The sequence below is a fragment of the Hoplias malabaricus genome, chromosome 7, assembly GCF_029633855.1.
Source record: "Hoplias malabaricus isolate fHopMal1 chromosome 7, fHopMal1.hap1, whole genome shotgun sequence".
NCBI classification, from domain to species: domain Eukaryota; kingdom Metazoa; phylum Chordata; class Actinopteri; order Characiformes; family Erythrinidae; genus Hoplias; species Hoplias malabaricus.
In genome coordinates, this window is record NC_089806.1 from 13740793 (window position 1) to 13761308 (window position 20516).

Below are 20516 nucleotides of genomic sequence, written 5' to 3' on the forward strand. Positions count from 1 at the left end.
TGTGATGGAGTGGTATCTCAGTATGACTAACACTAGTGGGCTGGGGGAGGCTGCAGTGCCTGAGGGCTTTACGCTGCCCTTTGCTCTGCTGCACACTGTCGTGAGCGTGGATGAACCACCCACGGGGATACAGCCCACAAGCACTCCCTCCTCCTTCAAGCACAGACCCTCATTCCACAGCCAAGCAAAGGAAAAACCTACTCTTACCTGGGTTTACCATCCTGCTGGAGTCTAGAGCTCAGATAGAAGCTGATGTTGCAGAAGGAAGGGAGGGATGAGTGTGTTAGTGAGTGAGTGAATGGCTCACTATGACTCAGAACCTACAATAAAAAAACAGTGCACTCACAGATGGACTGTAAGATCAATTTTACTACATCTTATGCGTATTTGGCAATTGAATCCACTGGACTTTTGTGAGTCGCTCTGAATAAGAGCATCTGCCAAATTCTGAAATTGTAAATGTAAATGACTTGTGGTTACATGGACTGGAAATAATGAAATACAATGTAAACTAACCTATACATGTTCTATCGGTGGATGTGAATTTTTGTTATGATACTGGTGTACATATTTGGGAAAAAAGGCAAAAAGTTATTTGCATTTTCGTTTATTGCTTTCATTTCAATTTTAATTTTGGCAGGATTTACAAAATTATTAGAATCAAGAGCAGAAAGTATATGCTGTGAATGCAAAACAGAAAATAATATATCAAAAATATATATTAAAAGATATGTGGTTAATTTATTACGCTTTGCAGTTAATTGATACTTATTTTAGTTTCCATTTCGCCAGCCTTGCTTTCATTTTTTTTTCTTTTGCTTCTTAGTTTTGGAACACTTTTTACGGGTGGGAGAGTGTTAGGAGAAGGCGTTCACCGTGAATCACAATTGGTCACCCATTTTGGACTGACAGGTGCTCTGTCAGCTACAGACGCTCCACCCACAAGTTGTTGGAAAGTATGATACTTTCAGTAAGTAAAGTTGGCCTCACTGTTAGGATCCTACTAGCTGCATTCTGATTGGCTATCAGCCTCCTTCTACCTATATTACTTTTGTAGAACCATTTTAATCCCAACAAATTTAAGGGGTCTATACAGCACCTGTTGTGTTGGTCAATGTTTCCAGTGTAAAAGCTCATAAATGTCTGAGATTTTGGCATCTGTACTGGCACCATGAATTTATTGAAAATTGGGTAATGCAATCATTCTTTAAAAACAGCACTGGTAAAACTGTAACAAGAATCTTATCTGGTTGTTAATCTTGTGTCTTTTTATAGTATATGTCTCTGAAACAATTGTCTGTGAAGTGATATTTTGGGAGTGAAGTGAAAATTTGGAGTTGGTTAGCTAGTGTTAAAGCTTTTTTCATTGGAAAAAGTTGTCGCAGGGTGGGTTGTTTTGATGCTGGCTCTCTGTCAGGACTCTCATTTTGAAATCCGTTTTGGCCAGGCAATCCAGAGCTATATAACTCCATTAAACTGGAAAGCAGGTATAAAAATAGCCTAATCTAATAGGCCTGGCTCTCCAGCTGCCATCGTGCTATCTCTGATATGCCTGCTGCTCCTTAATCACACAAAGAAGTCTTCACTTTCAATCTCCTTCCTTTATATATTTAACACGTTACAGATACTTGCCTTAAGCTCACATAAAAATGTTGGGGAAGAGCAACAATAATCTTTTTTTCTTCTTCCTAAACTGCTGTAAAATATTGTTTTTGCCCCAATTTTCACAACATCTAGACTCTAATTTTGAGGGTAATATAACTGCCAATCTTTAGTTAGCTTTTATTTGCCACTAAAGGTTCTTTGAGTGAGAACAAAGGAACACCAGACCTGGGTTCCAAAAGAACCAAATATGCCTATGAATTGTGTAAGGTAGAACCCTTTAACATTATTGCTTATATTAAAAAAATTCTTTAAAACAGGCTATGGCACTGCTTTAATAACCCTTCCTGGAAATTTAATTCCCTAGAGTAATATACTTTTTTCTATGTTGAACTTTTACTGTGTTAAACGCAGAATGTTTGGCAGAATGGTGGCATGGTGGCGCAGCAGGTAGTGTCGCAGTAATACAGCTCCAGGGACCTGGAGGTTGTGGGTTCAAGTCCTTCTCCGGGTGACTGTCTGTGAGACGTTTTGTGTGTTCTCCCTGTGTCAACATGGGTTTCCTCCCACTGTCCAAAAACACACCTTGGTAGGTGGATTGGTGACTCAAAAAAGTGTCTGTATGTGTGTGTGTGTCACCCTTTGAAGGACTGGCGCCCTCTCCAGGATGTATTCCTCCCAATGATTCCAGGTAGGCTCTGAACCCACCGCAACCCTGAACTGGACAAACGGTTACAGATAATGTACAAATTTTTTGCAGAATGGTTCCTGAAATACTGAAGTCTGTTTACATGAATCGTGCTAATAGTCCATATCTACATAATGGTGAACATATCTAAAATTATTTAAAATTGATACCTTAATGGTTGAAGTGTCAACAATTCAGGGCTATGAAACAAATACTAAGAGATATATGTGAGAGAGTTTTAACATTGTCAGGCACCAGTGGTTTTGAAGAGGTAAGACTCTAAAGAACACATGGTTTTGATTCCCTCTGAAACATCTCTCCTATTTCCTCACTCACACGTTTTGTCTTCTCTAGAGATACACAGGGGCCCAATTACTGAGTTCACTCGAGCCAGACACTTCTTGGTCCCAGAGGGCATCTTCTGAGGCAGCCATGTTGTTTGAGTGCGTTTTGGTAGCAGTAGAGTGTGTGATGGCCCAAATGAAGAGTCTTGTGAGAACAACACTCGTCTCCCAGGCTGCTGCCACATTCATTACTCAACATCATCCATTTCAGTCCTCTCTCTATGTCATCAGGCAGAGATACCATATGCAAAAGTCATCCCCCATAATTCTACAGGCAGAAAAGCCCTACAACTGTCACTTGCATAATGTTCACCATTTGCTCTACTCTGAGATCACCATTTTAAAGCCTAGAAGAAGCTAGTCCAAACTAGTAAGTAGTCCAAAATAATAATCTGATAAAGATCTAGAGGGCAGACCAGAGAAATACGTAGGTAATTGCAGACACAGCTCTGACATAGTCTTTTTCAAACTTTCTGCCATTTTAATGTGGATTGCACTTACATTGCCCCTACCATGTTCTCTTGTACTGCACCTTGCATACACATAGAATTAAAATTTTGAGGACAGGCAAAACCAGCACGCAGGGACACAGGAAACGTGATGCAGCCATTATGCATATGTGAACACATAGTTAGGAGCAAGTGTATCTTTATACTTACCTGCATTTCTGATCAAACCCTGCATAGTTTTCTTAGTTTGAGCCATTTACCCATTGATTCCTGTACTGACGTTTTCAACAGTGTGTTCAAGAAAACCAAACGTAGGAGAGATGAGCTTGCAACTACAAAACTGTGGGTCCCAGCAACTGGTCTGACTGGGTATATCTGGTTGTGTCTCAGGTCAACATTTGTTTGGCCAATAAATTTGTTGTTCCTGGCCAAAACAGCAGCATTGGTGCTGCTACAGTCCAGAGCTATACATTTAAGTACTTTTTTTTCTTGCTCTAAGACACTTACATCAGAGCAGAATCTTGATGTTAATGAAATGTTTACCATGGGGAAAACATCACACCGAGAAGGTCAGTGGCACCCAAGGAGAAGGACTGAGAAACACTGCCTGTAGAGAATTCAAACCTGCTTTGAAAGCGTGCCTAGACTACTGTTGCATCTATTAAGCCTGAACATTTTCTCGTTATCTGTTTTTTCCTTGTCTTCTTGTTCACTTAAATTCTGAGACAAAATCATTTGATCAATAGAGGACTCAGGCAATTTCCTGATGCATTTGTCTGAGTTTAATCTGTGTTAACAGAGAGATTTGTAAATATCGATCAGGATGATAAATGGCAGTGCTGAGTGCCTGAATTTGCTGATGTGCAAAAGAGGAATAATTCGGTGATTAATATTCGTGGAGTGTAGGATAATGTCCTGGGAATACTCATGGAATGTGGGTTAATCACTGTCAAAGCTAAAAACAGCTTGTGCAGGTTGTGCTTGTTTTCATTCTATGATTTTACTACCACTAGGGACTTGCTGACCTGCTTCTGGTTAAAAGACTGTTGGAATTCCCTGAACTTAAATAGCAAATGTTTGTTTACAATTATATAATTTTAGTATATCTGGTAATAAATGGTTTGATAGAAAATTTCATGATTTAGATTTTATTACTAAGTCAGTTATGATGAAAAGGTTGAAAACAATGGCAAGAAGGGGTTACAAACTAAATGTAAGAGTGCATAATACCAAGGCAGAGGGCTAAAATGATGGCAGGATAGACACTGAAAAACTGGCTAAATTCTTGCTGCCTTTTTATTTTTTCTGAAAAAGCTGGAAAACTTGTTGAGAACGTTTTTCACTAAACCACCAAGTTTCTTAGAACAACAGTAAAATGTGACAGATATTGTGGCTGTCGAGTTAAAAACATGTATCTCAGATTATGTAACATGTATCTCAGATTATGTTTACTACATCATTTGAACACTGCAGCTGTCCTTCACACTGTGTTAAAATTTCATAATGAATGAACCAAAAGAAATGCTCCAAAATTACTTGGAATAAAATCATTTTACATTCACTTTCATTTAATGTTAAAGTTTTATTCCCTTCTCCTGTAAAGTTACTATTTTGGGAGATACATATTTTTAATTGGGTAGCAACAAAATACAACTTCAGTCTTTAATGTAGTGTATTTTCTTATTCTAAAAATGTACCTATGAAATAAAAGCTACAGCTTTTCAAACATCATATGTTAAATGGAGAAGAACGGAAACAACCAAGTTTTTACTCCACAAGGTTTTCTCTTTAGTAAGCGCTGAATATTTTGAATTGAAATTGTTCATTATGAAATGAAGGTTGGCATTCGTACTTCTACTGTCAGTGGAGAGATAACAAATCCAGTGAGTGCACAGTTGTAGTGGCTTTCCTGAGGCTTTAATGGACTATTGCATATTTGCATGCTGTATGCTGATGAGGCACAGAAAATGCTGAATCTGGAGCTCGGCCTGGAGAAAGAGAGCAAGAAGGCGGTGCTTGTGTCTAATTGTGGGGGCCATTAATTCAACTTTTCCAGTGCATTTTTATAAGTGCCATTAAAATCCACACTCAATAAAACACGCTGGTACCCTCACTCCACCCCACAAACACAACCGTGGAAAAATTCATCCAAACTTTAAAGTGGCACAGAAGGCATGGTGAAACGTTCAGTAATGTTACATTATAATACATTTCTGGGTGAGGGGACTGTGTAATGGCTGAATGAAGCACCTCTTAGGTGCAAAAAGATTAATGGAGTTGATGTTTTATATATATATATATATATATATATATATATATATATATATATATATATATATATATATATATATATATCCACCATGTATTTGTGTGGTTTAATGCTTTGGGGCTTAAATGTTGTTGCTACTAGATGCTTCCATCTCACAATAATAGCACTAATAATTGACCTGGCTATATCATGCGCAGAAATGCAATGCAGACACATGTAAGTGTGGCAGAAATGTGGTTTGCGATTTGTACAACTAACAGCAGTAAAGAGTTTTGATTAGACTGAATACATGATCAACATCTGAACAATAACATTTCTGTTAATATATTTAGTTTCTGTATATATATATATATAGATTGTACTACAGTGCAATGAAATTTGACCTCTGCAGTTAACCCAGTGAACACACACACACACACACACACACACACACACACACAAATACATATCATAGTGTAGTTAAAATATTGCTTTAACTGATATAAAATGTTTCTGTTTCCTTCTAAATATATCAATATAAGTGGTACTGGTATTAAAGATTATTGTATTAATGATGCTGACTCAAATACACCCTACTACAATACTTAAGAAGTGTGCTGGTTTTCTAATTGTCCTTCACATATAAACCATTAAAAATATTGTATATTTAAAGCTACAGTCCTTAAGTTTTGGGGAATTACAGACATAGGTCATAAGAATGTGTAATTTCACAGAGTACCATTGTCCTTCTTGCAGGTTAAAGAATATAATGTGCCATGTTAAATTATCTTCTGTGATTTGAGCTTATTGTTTTGTTTGTTTATGATGAAATACTGTCACAATATAGAGGCCAATTATGTCCAACAAACCTAGAACACTAAAAACCAGGGAAATTGAGTCTCGAGGCTTTTGATGTACTATGATATGGAAATTAACAGTCGTGTTCACTGAGCAAAAGATACAACACTGGCTATAAGAGTAGATAGACGGTCCGTTAGACCTGTTTAGATTTCTAGCTATCATCAGCAGAGATACTTTTAGCTGAAAGGATATACAGCACTGCTTATACGGCATTTATGCACTTTAAAACCATCGTTTAAAGTTCCAGTCATAGACACCAGTGGACCAGTGGGTATAGGTGACTTTTCTGGTTTGGAAGCCAACTGCTGTTTTTCATAATCAAGAGGTAGAAAATATTAATCAGTTATGTCTGCATCACAAGTAAACGAGCTATTGTCCATTAAAGGAATCCACTCAGTCAGGTATCTATATATGAGAATAGTAATGAAATTGTGAATAGTACCTATGCTTGTTTCCAAACTGCAGAAGCAAAGAAACCAAAAAAAAAAAAAAAAAACCAAGATAACTGGTGAACTGGCTATATACGGAACACATACGGAATTACAGTTCGCACTTGGAGTATTTATTTATTGATTGTTTTAAAATTTTCTTAATCTATCTTTTTACTCTTGTTGGTAATTCATTCTGCCCCAAGAATGTTTTCATGACACAAAGGCATAGATATCATTCATTTTTTTGTGCTAAGAAAATTATGTTATTGTCCCAGTGAAATGTTTCCTTGTGCATATTATGTATAGGTTATATAGGCTATGTCTGGATAATAAAAATGTAATATTGGGTACTAATGAACATTTGGTGTATTCAGTCTACATTTTTAGAAGGATGTCCAAAATTTTAATATTGTGATAAATATCAAGATTAATAAATATAGAAAAACTTATTGTGATAACATTTTTAGCCATGTCGCCCAGCTCTGTCTCTTACCCAGTATACTGTTGTTGATGATCAACCATTTTCTGTCATCGACAACCAGGAATTTCTGTGCCTTCTTGATGTATTAGACCCCAAGTATGAAACTGACTTATCAAAGATGCATAACAGGTGCAAATGCATATCCAGAGCATGTTGTTCATGTTACTAATCTATAGATAGATAGATACTTGGAAAATTGATGCAGTGGAAAGCAAAATCCACTGCATCAATTTGGATCAAGATGGCGCCGGTGTGTGTGGCTGGTCGTCTGCTGCTCTCACTTTGCCTTGTGTTGTTAGTGTTGCTAAGCTTTGGCACTTCACATGTGAAGTCTCTACTGGTGTATGATCGCCAGTTTCTCCTGGATCTTAGATATAATACCTGTGATGTAGGTGTTTTTAATCATAGTGGACAGAATCCTCTGCCCCCGCACCTATCGGGTATTCCGAATCACCTGCGCCGGGCCTCGGCCCAAACAATTCAGCGAAAGCGTCGCCGCCGCCGCGGTAAACGTGGCGGTCGGCTAGTGAAACTAAAGGTCTACCTCTCACAATCGTCATCCAGTTCCCGGCCACGACGTGGATTATCCCCCCAATTCGTGGTGTCCTGGCGTTTTCTGGAGCCCATCAGCATCTCCCTGGTACCTGTCATCGGCCTGGATGAGGGATCCCGTCCCCGCCGCCCCTGCTTTTCCCGGCTCCGCGAGCGTGGGGTGAATCCCCGCAACCTGAGGACGCCGCTTCGTGCTCCTAATCTGTCTAAAGCACAGGCCTCAGCTCCTGCCAGGATCGGCCTTGTGAACGCCAGATCACTGGCAAATAAAACTTTTATCCTGAGGGACTTCTTCTCTTCTCAAAGCCTGGATTTTCTTTTTGTGACAGAGACTTGGATTGGTGCTGGTGAGTACAGTGCTCTCGTTGAACTTCTGCCGGCTGGCTGTGGTTATTTTAATACCCCGCGGACGTCAGGCCGGGGAGGAGGAACGGCGACTGTTTTTAAAAATAATTTTAAATGTAAACAGCGCACTGTATCACCCTCATTTTCCAGTTTTGAGGTCACTTTATTTGAGGTGGGCCGCTCTGACCCGGTGCTGTGTGCTGTCATCTATCGACCCCCTAAATACAATAAGGATTTCATAAATGATTTTTCTGATTTTTTGGCGGGACATATGCCGAAATATGATCGCATCCTTATCGTCGGGGACTTTAACATTCACGTGTGCTGTCCAGATAAACCGCTGGTGAAGGACTTTGTTAACATCATTGACTCTTTTAATTTAGTGCAGTATGTGTCCGGGCCCACACATGAACATGGACACACCTTAGACCTTGTTCTGTCTTATGGGCTGTCTGTGTTCAATTTAGAGATCCATGATGGTGGGTTTTCTGATCACATGCCTGTTTTATTTGATGTTGTTTTCTCCTGTGCTGCTTTTAAACCTTGCGCTCCTGCTCGGCTTGGTCGGAGTTTTAACTCTTTCACTGCCGGACAGTTCACCTGCGCTTTCGACCAGCTTTGTCCTCCTCCTGACTCAGCCTCTGTTAATACGGAGGAGCTCAGCTCCTGGTTTCACTCCTCCTGCCGAACCATACTGGACTCAGTGGCTCCATTAAGAACTAAACAGCCCAAAGTTAAACCTGAGCCCTGGTTCAATGACCAAGCGCGTGCAGCAAAGCAGAAGTGTCGCAGAGCTGAACGCCGATGGAAAAAGGATAAGCTGCAGGTTTCATTTCAAATGTTAAAAGACTGCTGGCGTTCTTACCAGAGCACCATCAAAGAGGCTAAGAGAGAACACTTGTCAAATATTATTATGGCAAATTGTCATAAGCCACGTGTGTTATTTAAAACCATTGACTCTGTTCTTAAGGCCCCTCAGCCTGTCTGTTTGGAAGCATCTCCTGACATGTGTAATGACTTTCTGCACTTTTTTATTGATAAGATTGTTACTGCAAGAGCTCTTATCACAGCTCCTGCTGTTGACCCCTCTGACTCTGCCCCTTGCTTGGCTGTGTTTGATAGGTTTGAGCCGGTGACTCTGTCGCACTTGGAGGATGTGGTGGGCCATTTAAAGCCCTCAGGTTCTCCTTGTGATGTTTTGCCTCCTCACTTTCTTAAAGAGATTTTTCATACTCTAGGGCAGCAGGTTCTGGCCATTATTAACAGCAGCCTGTCTTCTGGTGTTGTTCCTGTGAGTTTTAAACATGCTGTAGTACAACCCCTGCTCAAGAAACCTAGCCTCGACCATACAGTATTGGCTAATTATAGGCCTATTTCCAAGCTGCCTTTTATTTCAAAGATCTTGGAGAAAGTTGTTTATGCTCAACTGAAATTATTTTTGGATGAGCATAATATTCTGGAGGTTTTTCAGTCTGGTTTTAAAACCTTGCATAGTACAGAGTCAGCGTTGCTCAGGGTTTTTAATGACATTCTCCTGGCCAATGATTCTGGGGACCATGCAATTCTTGTCCTGCTGGATCTAACTGCTGCTTTTGACACAGTGGATCACAACATTTTAGTTTCCCGCTTGCAGCATCTAGTCGGCATTTGTGGTAGTGCTTTGGACTGGTTTAGGTCCTATCTGACGAACAGAACTTTGTGTGTGAGTTTTGCTGGCTCAGAATCCTCCTCAGCTCCCCTATCATATGGAGTTCCACAGGGCTCAATCTTAGGACCCCTCCTTTTCTCACTTTATCTGCTCCCATTGGGCTCTATCTTGAGAAAACATGGCATTGCATTTCACTGTTACGCTGACGACAGCCAGATATATGTCCCTTTAAAGAAGAAAGATGCTTTCTCAATTAAACCACTGTTGTTATGTCTCAATGACATTAAAGACTGGATGGCTTTAAATTTTTTACATTTTAACGAAAACAAAACAGAAGTGATGGTGTTTGGTCCCAGTGGTCCCTGTGAAGCCCCTCCAGTTGATTTGGGCCCCTTGACTTTGTATGTGAAGCCAACTATCTTAAATTTGGGTTTTAAGATGGACAGTGATTTTAAATTGGACCGCCAAATAGGCACAGTAGTTAGGTCCAGCTTTTTCCACCTGAGGCAGCTGGCAAAGGTGAAGCCAATTCTCTCTTACGAGCACTTTCAAACAGTAATCCATGCCTTCATCACATCCCGATTGGATTACTGCAATGCACTGTATTTTGGAGTCAGCCAGTCCTCCCTCAGACGTCTCCAATTGGTGCAAAATGCTGCTGCCCGACTCTTAACGGGATCACGTAAGAGGGAACATATCACTCCCATTCTGGCCTCTCTCCACTGGTTGCCTGTGCATTTTAGAGTACATTTTAAGATTCTTTTATTTGTTTTCAAATCTTTAAATGGACTCGCCCCACCTTACCTCACTGAGCTGCTACACCCCCACGTCTCTGCTCGGTGCCTCAGGTCAGCTGATCAGCTGCTCCTGGAGGTGCCGAGGTCAAAACGTAAGCTCAGAGGAGATAGAGCTTTTTCAATTGCTGCGCCGAAACTGTGGAATAGCCTACCATTACAGATTAGGCAGGCTTCTTCACTTTCGGTTTTTAAAACTTATCTTAAAACCCATTTTTATTCCTTGGCTTTCAACTCAGCATGAGACGTTTGTTTTCTTTTATTAATTTTATTAGTGTTGTTTTTATTTAAGTTATTTCTTTTTCATTATTGGTTATTTTATTTTGTTTTAGTTTGTTTTATAAACATCTTTTGTACAGCACTTTGTTTTAACTGTTGGTGTTTTTTAAAGTGCTCTATAAATAAAGTTGAGTTGAGTTGAGTTGAGTACTTTATTGATGCCAGTGGGAAATGAAAAAGAATTGATGGTGTAATGTGGGAAAATGCTAAATAAAAACTGGACAGTTCCAGAAATGAACAATAAACCTTTAATTAAACAAATATGTTTTAATGAATAACTACACTATTACACAATGCTCCTGATTGGTTAATGTTATTTTTGCAAATGTACCATTCTGAACCAGTTTACTGCTGTTAGTCGTACAAATTGCAAACCACATTTCTGCCACACCTACATGTGTCTGCATTGCATTTCTGTGCATGATATAGCCTGGTCAATTATTAATGTTATTATAGTGAGATGGAAGCATCTAGGAGCAACAACATTTAAGCCCCAAAGCATTAAACCCCACAAATACATGGTGGATCTACCAAAGGTTGCACATACCAAGTAACAATGGCCAATTTTATGATGACTCAGGTATCTGTCTGTAACTACATCAGCACAAGGATGTGTCTGGAGCTTCATGTGTTTGTATGGGATACACCACATTTTGTCACTCAGATGGATTAATCTGGGTTTGCTGGATACCAGGAGAACATTACCTACCAAAATGCATAGGGAAAAGAGTAAAGGCTTGTGTAGGAGGGATAATGGTCTAGAGCTGACCAGAGTGACAGCCTTGCCTACAGTACCCTTTTCATTTCTCTCACTCTTATCTTCCTCTCTCATAGTGGCTCCATCTACAGTTCCACCTATGAAGCCTTGGGGAAGGGAAGTGGAGATTTTGGTGCTGGGGACAGTGAGCTGTGCTTCAGTAGTGTTCCTTCTCCTTATTGTCATCATCTGCTACAAGGCTATTAAGAGGTAAAGCTGATGTCATGTGTATTAATTTTGGTCATGGTCATACATATCATCATGGCCTTTCTTTACTGGTTGTAAAAATAATACTTTGTTATAACTTGAGGTATATAAATATCTACACATTTAATTTGCAACTAATTAGCCACTAGCTTACCTGAAAAATTAATTGCATTCATTCCCTAAATTTTCAACATAAACTCCTACTCAAGTTAGACATATAGGTTTTATTGCACCAATTATTTATATATAACATTTTTTGTGTTTGTAAGACCCATGACATGTTAATTAAAATGATTTGTGTTTTGTTAATTATTTGTGTGTTAGCCCTGCATAACAGGTATGAAGTTTGTGGGTACAAAAATCTCTACACACAACACACAAGAAAGTTTAAAAATATCTAACTACGAGAGTTAACGTCACCGTAACCACAACATAAGACACAACATATGACTAGCAAACCTTACTCATAAACACAGAGACTTATCAAAAAAACACCTGTGAACTGGGTCACTTGACATAACGAGGCTCACAGGTGAAGATACAACACCAAAACCAAAACAAAGACACGTGCCAAAAAGACATATGACACTGAGGAACCATATCACATGACTAGGACCAAACAGGGACAAAAGTGTGACATAATAAACTAGCACAAAAAGTAAGGAAGTTTGTATTTGGTAATTTATTTCTTTGTTGTAACAATGTTTCTTGGCAAAAAATCTTATACCGTTGAAAAGCCTGTTAATTTCCCTTTTAAATAGTGCCACATTTGTAAGGAACATGCATTTGTGGGATGAGCAGTAGAGCTGAGTTTGTGGGTTGCACTCATAAAAAATTTGCCAAATCCTCTCTGCCAGTGCCAAACAGCATATTCTACCATTGACTCATTTGGTGTGTGGTGGATTGGATGACTGAAGCTTGAAAAAGCAAGACATTGGCAATTTTACAATTTATTAATTTAACAAACAGGAGCCTCAGTAGCGTGTAGAAGAACCATAAACAGCCACAACAACCTGGCACCTCCTTCTCATACTGGTCACCAGCCTGGTCACACGGCTGTGGGATGGCATCCCATTCTTCAACCAGCATTTGTTGCGAGTCAGCTAAAGTGGTTGTTGTGCTGGTCACACTGGCACGAACAGCACGCCCAAGCTGATCCCACAAGTGTACAATGGGGTTGAGGTCAGGACGCTGGCAGGCCATTCCATCATCTCAACTCCCAAATTCTGGACGTAGTCTCTGATAAACCCCGCTCTGTGGAGGCGAGCATTGTCATCTTGGAGGATGGAGTTTGGTCCTAGACTGTGGAGATATGGGATTGCCACTGGTTGGCAATATCTCTCTGCATTGAGATCTCCTCCAATGATGACAAGCCTACTTTTTCCAGTGAGGAAGATGCCGCCCCACACCATCACATTGCTTCCACCAAAAGATGTTAATCTATCGATGCAGCAAAGAGCATAGCGTTCTCTGCGTCTTCTCCATATTTTAAACCTACGATCCAAATGCCATAGGCAGAATCTGGACTCATCGCTGAACATAACAATACTTCACAAGTTCGGGTTCCAGTGCACATGTTTTGCCGACACCAGCACAAAAGGGCCTGAAGGTGAAGGGCAGTCATGGCAGGCCTCCTGGCAGCCGGATGAGACCAGAGATTGACTGCATGCAGTCAGTTCCGGATTGTCTGGGCAGAGAGCCCTCGGCCAGAACATCCTGCAAACCTTGACTGCAAATCTGTAGAAGACAGCCTACGGTACCTAAGTGCTGACAGGGTGAGGAAACTTCTTGGGGTGTAGTCTTCTTGGGACACCCGCTTTGCGGCCTGTATCTCACATCCCCCATTATATGGAATGTGGCCTTTAATTTGGAGATGGTACTAGGGTTCAATCCAAATAATGCCTCCACTTGGTTTTGTAGAACACCAACTTGATGTTACTCTATCACACTGGCCTTATCCAAATTAGTCATGCCAATGGCACATGGCATGCCAATTATTGAAGCAGACACCTACTGACCACAGTAGCAGGGCCTATGCTCACAGGTACCAGGGTACTTGCTGAAAACAAGTGTCAATAGCAACAGCAAAATAAACTGTTTGGCATTGGCAAAGAAAATTTGGCAAATTTATCATGGGCACAACCCACATACTCAGCTCTTCTGCTCATCCCACAAATGCATGTTCCTTACAAGTGTGGCACCATTTAAAAGGGAAATTAACAGGCTTTCCAACGGTATAAGATTTATCGCCAAGAAGCATTGTTACAACAAATAAAAAATCTACAAAACACACATTTCCTTCCTTTTTTTATGCAAAGTTTATATTATTCACTATATAGTGCACTATTATAGGGAACTGAGTTCAGGAGGGTAGTGAATGATTTTGAATACTACCTTACGTGGGTTTTCACCAAACAATGTAGTGGATTATGGGTAGTCTGATATCAGCTAGTGTACATGGGTTGTACACCACTTTTTGCAGTCCATTGTGGGATTGTTTGAGCGCACTGAAATTTTGCCACTATGTTTTCGGACACTGTTACAAAATGACGGAACCCCAAAATAGTGCACTATATAATGAATAGGGCACGGCTTTGGGCACAGCTTCGGACACAACAATAGATACAGCCCATAATATAAAGCTTGTATAAGCTTGAGTCTTCTTTTAAATATTAGTTTACAAAATAGAAGTATGGATGAAATGAAAGGTCATAAAAATTGTATTTGTAATAATGCCACAGAAGAACCGGTTCTGGTTCAGAGGAAATGTTAAAGGATAATTATTGTACATGCTGGGTGTACATAATGTGTTCTTTATATTATACTTCATACATCAGTTTCATTTCTGTGTATTATATTCATATATTAGATTTTTTTTTCTGTATGAAATATTTATTTTTAAATTTATATTTAAAAATAAGCCAGTCCTGAAATCAACACCTTATCATGAGCTAGAGATTGAAAATGAATTGCCCACTGAATGTGCATGAAGGACTGAAATGCTGTATGTGAGTGCATCAGGTCAGATACATGTCACTGTTGTCGTAGGCTTGTTATTAATTCATTCCATCACAGGCAGCTGAAACTTTGCTTTTGCTGTTGCCCCAAACTAGAGTCATCAATTATAAACTAATACTGTATTTGCCATCATTCACTCTCCATCTTTTATGCATGCAAATGGTGTCATGTCCTTAAGTTTGCCAATTGAGCTACCCACCATGTGAAATTCTGAGGTAAGATAAGGTGCTTCTGTCAGACTGAGAGTAAAACTGACAAGATAAAAAAATAACAGATTTTTAATGTAATTTTCAGGTTCAAGTAGAAAGTGCTTTTGGTCATGTAGTCATATATAGTAACAGTAAAAGCTACAGCTATTTTACAAATATTTATGATGATGCACTGCAGTGTAATTGGTATGTGCTGGAAAATAAACATCAAATTTAATTTCTAGCAGGGACTACTTAGTCTTACCACCAGGATCAATTTGTGGATATTCAAGGGGGACATATTATATCCATGTGTTCCCACCTTGCGCCCAGTGATTCCGGTTAGGCTTTGAATCCACCGCGACCCTGAGCTTGATAAGCACTTACAGACAATGAATGAACATTATGCCCATTTAATACATTTTTTTGATAGGCTTTCATCAAAATATTTCAAATAAACCACAACAGAACCATTCTCCCCCTGTTTAGAGAGTCAGGTTTAGTAGTGTGCTTGCCTGTTCCTTTAAATGTTAATGAACCACAGCTCACCTCACCCTCGAGCATGAAGCAACATAAAGAAGGGTGCAGAATGCTGTTGTCCAGTACTCTTTTATTTCACCTTTTTTTTATTTATGCATTTCAACCTCCTATTTGAACCATAAACATGGTTCAGCAATGTGACTGGAGATACTAAGATGAGGGAGCGATACCATTCTAAGTACATGCACTTAATTTTTTTTATAGTGTCACCTCCTAAATAAATTTCCTGATGTTTCTAATGAAACATCTGTAGTTTTTATGCACAATATATGTCCTTACTTACCAAAGAGAAATTTGAAAATGTTTCCTCAAGCAGTGGCAAACATACCATGCTAATGTCATTACTTTTAGAGAATCCAGTTGTGTGTAAGTGTGTGTACAAAATACAGCTCTTATTTAAAGTTATGTGTATGGGGTTACTGCTGTATGTTTTGAATTTCTAACTAGTGTTCTCTGAGGAGAAAATGAAGGAAGTAGCGGTGACTCTGCTGCATGGCACAGCAGTCCTAAGCTACTCTGGAGCTTTGATAGCAGTTGTGCACTGTCAGGGGTGCAAATGCCTGTCAAGCTGCAAAAGCAAAGATGCTCCTGGGTTTTCTTCCATGCAGCCCATTATCACAACACTTGGAATAAACTGATGGATTGATGTTTATTGTGAAATGCCATTTTTTTCTCAAGATCATGGGATCTTTGAGTCTGTCTGGGAGGAAGCCAGCTAAAGTGCTACAGGGCTAGTACAGGGCAAGCAGATGTATTTAATCTCTAGTAATGTGCTGTGCAGTCTCTTAAGCCAGACTTCTGACTGTCCCTGGAGAGTGTGGAAGCTTTTGTCGCTTAACATGGCCTACTGGGATAGGGAGGAGCTATTTAACTGATACACAGCATGTTGTTTTTCACAGGGCCAAGTGGTTGACAAAGCAGTGCTATCACAAAAACTATCTGTGAGAAATAAAGTATACAGTGGCAAAAATGAGAGGATATCTCAGTTACTAGCTATGAATTGCTATGTCATTTTTTAACAACCTTTATTGGTGCAATGTCTTTAATACATAGCTATCTTTCTCAGAAAAGTTTGGTTGTTTCCTTTTTTAAAAACTCAGCACAGCCAAGTAACAATAGCTAAGGAGAACTGACAAGATAATGGTAATTGTGGCAGCGTTAGTATATTTTATATCAGATGATCTGAGTCTGGGACTATGTGCTTTAAAAAATGTGCATGATTGGACTTGACAAATTTGGCAGTCAATGATATTCCTTATCTCTCAGTATCCTTCTGTAGTGAACCTATACACTGAGTATTAGTGAAGCTTGGGTCAGCTTAACAAGTTGATGTTACCTGAATATCAGTTGTGGGGCACACCCATCATCAATCATGTAAATTTGATTATAGGTTGTTTTTGCAAAGTGTGATCAGTTTGGATTAAACAGTAAAAAAAAGCCAGAATCTGGGTTCTAAAATCAGATAGTGCTCTCTTGTTGAGATGAAAATGAAGAGTGCTGGGTTTTGTGTTTCATGTGGCCTTGCAGTTGTGCTTTCACTTGGCCAATTCTCAAACACATTAAAGTGAAACACTACAGATGTTATAGGAAAATGAGATGGGATCCAAGTAAATGTTTACACATTCGTGTCTTTATAAAATTATTTATTTAACAGGCAGACAAGTCCCCTTTTCGGTTCTTGTGCAGGCGTAGGTTTATTACCTGTGTATGTCATAGTCATTGGAAACGGAGCAAGGAAGCTTAATTCATCATATTTTGCCACTGTGCCCGAGAACTTAGTGAAAAGAGATGGACTCCCAATGGGAGACCCAGCTGGCAGCTATTTCCTCACTAATGAGCTTGGCCAATCTGCCAAAATGGAGAGAAATATGTTTAATGTTTGCCTTTATGTGCATGCAAACTCATCATTTAGCCATAGCCAATGACCGAAGCGCCACGGATTGTTCTTCAAACAGTCTCTGAAAACGTCCCGGTGAAAGCTCAGATTATTACCCCAATCGCTGCTTTATGGCATCTGTGCTTTGGAGCCTGGTGTGGATCACTTATTGTAATGAGTTTAATGGAATTAAAGGCACTGAAGGGGAAAGCTGAAGCTTTTTTCCTGTTTAACAGTTCAGCAGTAATGCCAAGCCTGACGGAGATTTCTGTTTAACAGAAACTCCAGTGCTGATTTCTTGTATCAGTGTAGCGTTAGTGACTTACAGAGGGTGCTACCATTAAAGTCATTGACTGTTTCTGTATAAATTTCTAAAATCTGGAATACATTTAGAAAATATACTCTTATCTAGAGAAACTTGCAATTTAATCATATGACAGATGTAAGCAACTGCAATGTTAGGAGTCTTGACCAAGGACAATTATTCACGTGGTGTGTTTACCTGGACTTGAAACTGGAACCTAGACTTGTGCATAGAAGGCAGTGGTGTCACCCACCGGGCTACTCCAACCAATACTTATTCTTCTGAGCAGAATAAACATGTATCTGTTGGAAGAGTTAAACCTTAACCCAAGAGACAGTAAGGACATCTCCCCCTGTGTAAATCATTTCTCCTTGTGAATAAATATTGTAAATGGGTGGATCCAAGAGACAGTTTCATTTTCTGTCTCTGCTATAACTGGATGCCTGTATGCACTCTGGAAATAACAAAACGCAAAAGGTTGCAGAGTGGAAAGGCTGAAGTTATATATAGCACTGCGGCAACTTGGATATGGGCTTCCCCAGTGTAAATAAGACAGACTATTGCCAGGCAGTCAGGAGTGGGGTACAGGCCTGGGTTGAGTGGGTGGGGGTGACCTTATGCTATCATTTATCAATTAGATATTAGTAATCAAGTAGTCTGCATTATTTTTCATAATTAATTGAGTTTATAAACTGGTCAAAACTGGTCCTGTAGAAATTGGCAGTGGGTTACTTTTACAATCCATAAAACTACTCATTTAATTTTTCCTTCTGAAATGGTCAGTCACAACATTGAATTTAATTGCTTTAAATGTAAGATTTTCTTATATCTTTTCAGACTGATTCACCTGAAAGGAGAGTATACACAGGATATAGTTTTCAAATTAGCTAGGATAATTAATCTATGGTGACTCAGGTGTGGATCACAAACAGAACGGCCCAGTGACATCAATAATACACAAATGCTAAGCCAGCCACTCAGAGACATTCTTATACAGAAAAAAATTAAATTAAATAATCTCCTTTTTTGGAATCGGTTTTAAAGAATAAACCTCTTGTTCCATGGAATAGTTATCACTGGCTCCTGGAAGAACTGGCTTCCATAGAACTGCACTTTGTCCTTTGTTAAGTTTTCATAATGACAAATTGAATCAAAACACATCCGTGCTCCTTTGGTTTTACAGATACATCCCCTTATTTCGAAAATCATATTATTAAAACCAAGAAAAGATGGCCTTGGTGCTTCCAACTTTGAACCCGGAAACAACAATCTCAGCCCTGTCACATCTGCTTTCAGAGGAGGGTGAATACACTCTGGTGTACATTCCAAAGAGCCTGTGTATAAAATATTAATCGCAGCCTATGATGTATTGTGTAGCCACCTGGCATGTGTGTACTACACAGCGTGTATTATTGATGGTTCAGAGCCCTGTTTGGACGTGAGGCTGAGCCTGTTTGAGGCACTGCTCTGATATTCTAAGCTTCTTCTCAATGAGAAAGGCCCCTTTGCACTGCATTCATATGCTCCACTCATATGAATGTGCTCAATGAAAAGGCTATAGGACAGAAATCTCTTTTTGGTAATGTGATTTAGCCTAGAACTTTATCTTTTTTTTTAAATATTACATATCTATCTACCACCGCGACCCTGAAAAGCGAAAAAGAAGATGATGATGATGATGATATTTATCTACATACATTACATGTATTTTATGATTATAAGGGCATTCTAAGGCACTGCTTTTATTGTATTTTCTGTATTAATTTAATAAAACCAGATTCCAATCTAAAATACCTCACAGAGATATTTGGACCAAAGCTCATCACACATAGTCTGAAGGACATCATTCAAAAACATTGAATTCTCTGTGCCAGGGACAAAAGGGTCCCACCTGACTGTTGTCAACTATAGGCACAAAAGTCAAACACAAACTCTGTCATGGTGTTAGGGTGCATCAGTGACTTGGGTAACTTGCATTGTTGTCAGGGTATATGGAGATGTATAATGGGACATTAGAGAGACATATGCCTTCATCAAGGCAACTACCTTTCTTCTGGGAAAACCATGTTTATGTCTGCAAGACAGTGCCAGACCTCATTCTTCACATGCTACAACAGTGTATCCTTGTAGACACAACATGCCTGTACTTAACCAGCATGCCCACAGTACTGATCTGTCTCTTATGGTGCATCATGAAAATGAGAATAAGCCATGGACTGTTGAGCAGCTGAAGTCTTCCATCAAGAAAGAACAGGCATTAATTTCACCAATTTGAATAATATGTATCCTCAAATCTCAAATGATTACAAAGTGTACTTAAAAGCAATGGTGATATTAACACATTAACACAGTGGTAAACATGCCTCTGTCTCAAGAGCATATTTTTGAAGTGCATTGCAGGTGTCAATCCTAAATTTATTCATATTTACAAAATGCAGTAAAGTTGGTCAGTAAAACACTGGAAATATTTTCTTTGTATTTTTGGCAGTTAAATAAAAGCTCAAGAGAGTTATGAATTCACACATTCTTGTCGTTTGTATTTTATTTAAACAATTTGATTTTTTTTTTGGAAACTGGGTTTGTTTTTTTTAACAGACAGGTTTCTCCAGTGTAAAATTCCTTCATTCATTTGTTGGCTGTAACTGCTTATCCAGGTCAGGGTCACAGTGGGTCCGGAGCCTACCCAGAATCACTGGGCTCAGGTTGGGAACACACCCTGGGGGGGGGGGGGGGGGGGTTGGATAGTGGAACAGGTTGGATAGTGGAAAAACTAACTGGTCTCAGGAGGGGCCAGAGAGCTCTCAGGTGCAGCTGTGGGTCAATGAGAAATGCTGAGAGTGAGATGGGCTGGAGGACAGTGGGAGCCCTGCTGATTCAGGGGGTCGAGGATTCAGGAGCAAGGAG

The 20516-nt window shown here is 39.5% G+C and overlaps 1 protein-coding gene across 1 annotated transcript in view; it reads left to right on the forward strand.

The window, feature by feature from the left end:
- The window catches only part of prima1 (proline rich membrane anchor 1), a 52340-nt gene that overhangs the window by 17654 nt on the left and 14170 nt on the right, over positions 1-20516 (forward strand). Inside the window, exon 3 of the mRNA XM_066677477.1 lies at positions 11557-11689. Within this exon, the coding sequence (XP_066533574.1) occupies positions 11557-11689 (133 nt within the window). The remainder of the gene's footprint in view (positions 1-11556; positions 11690-20516) is intronic.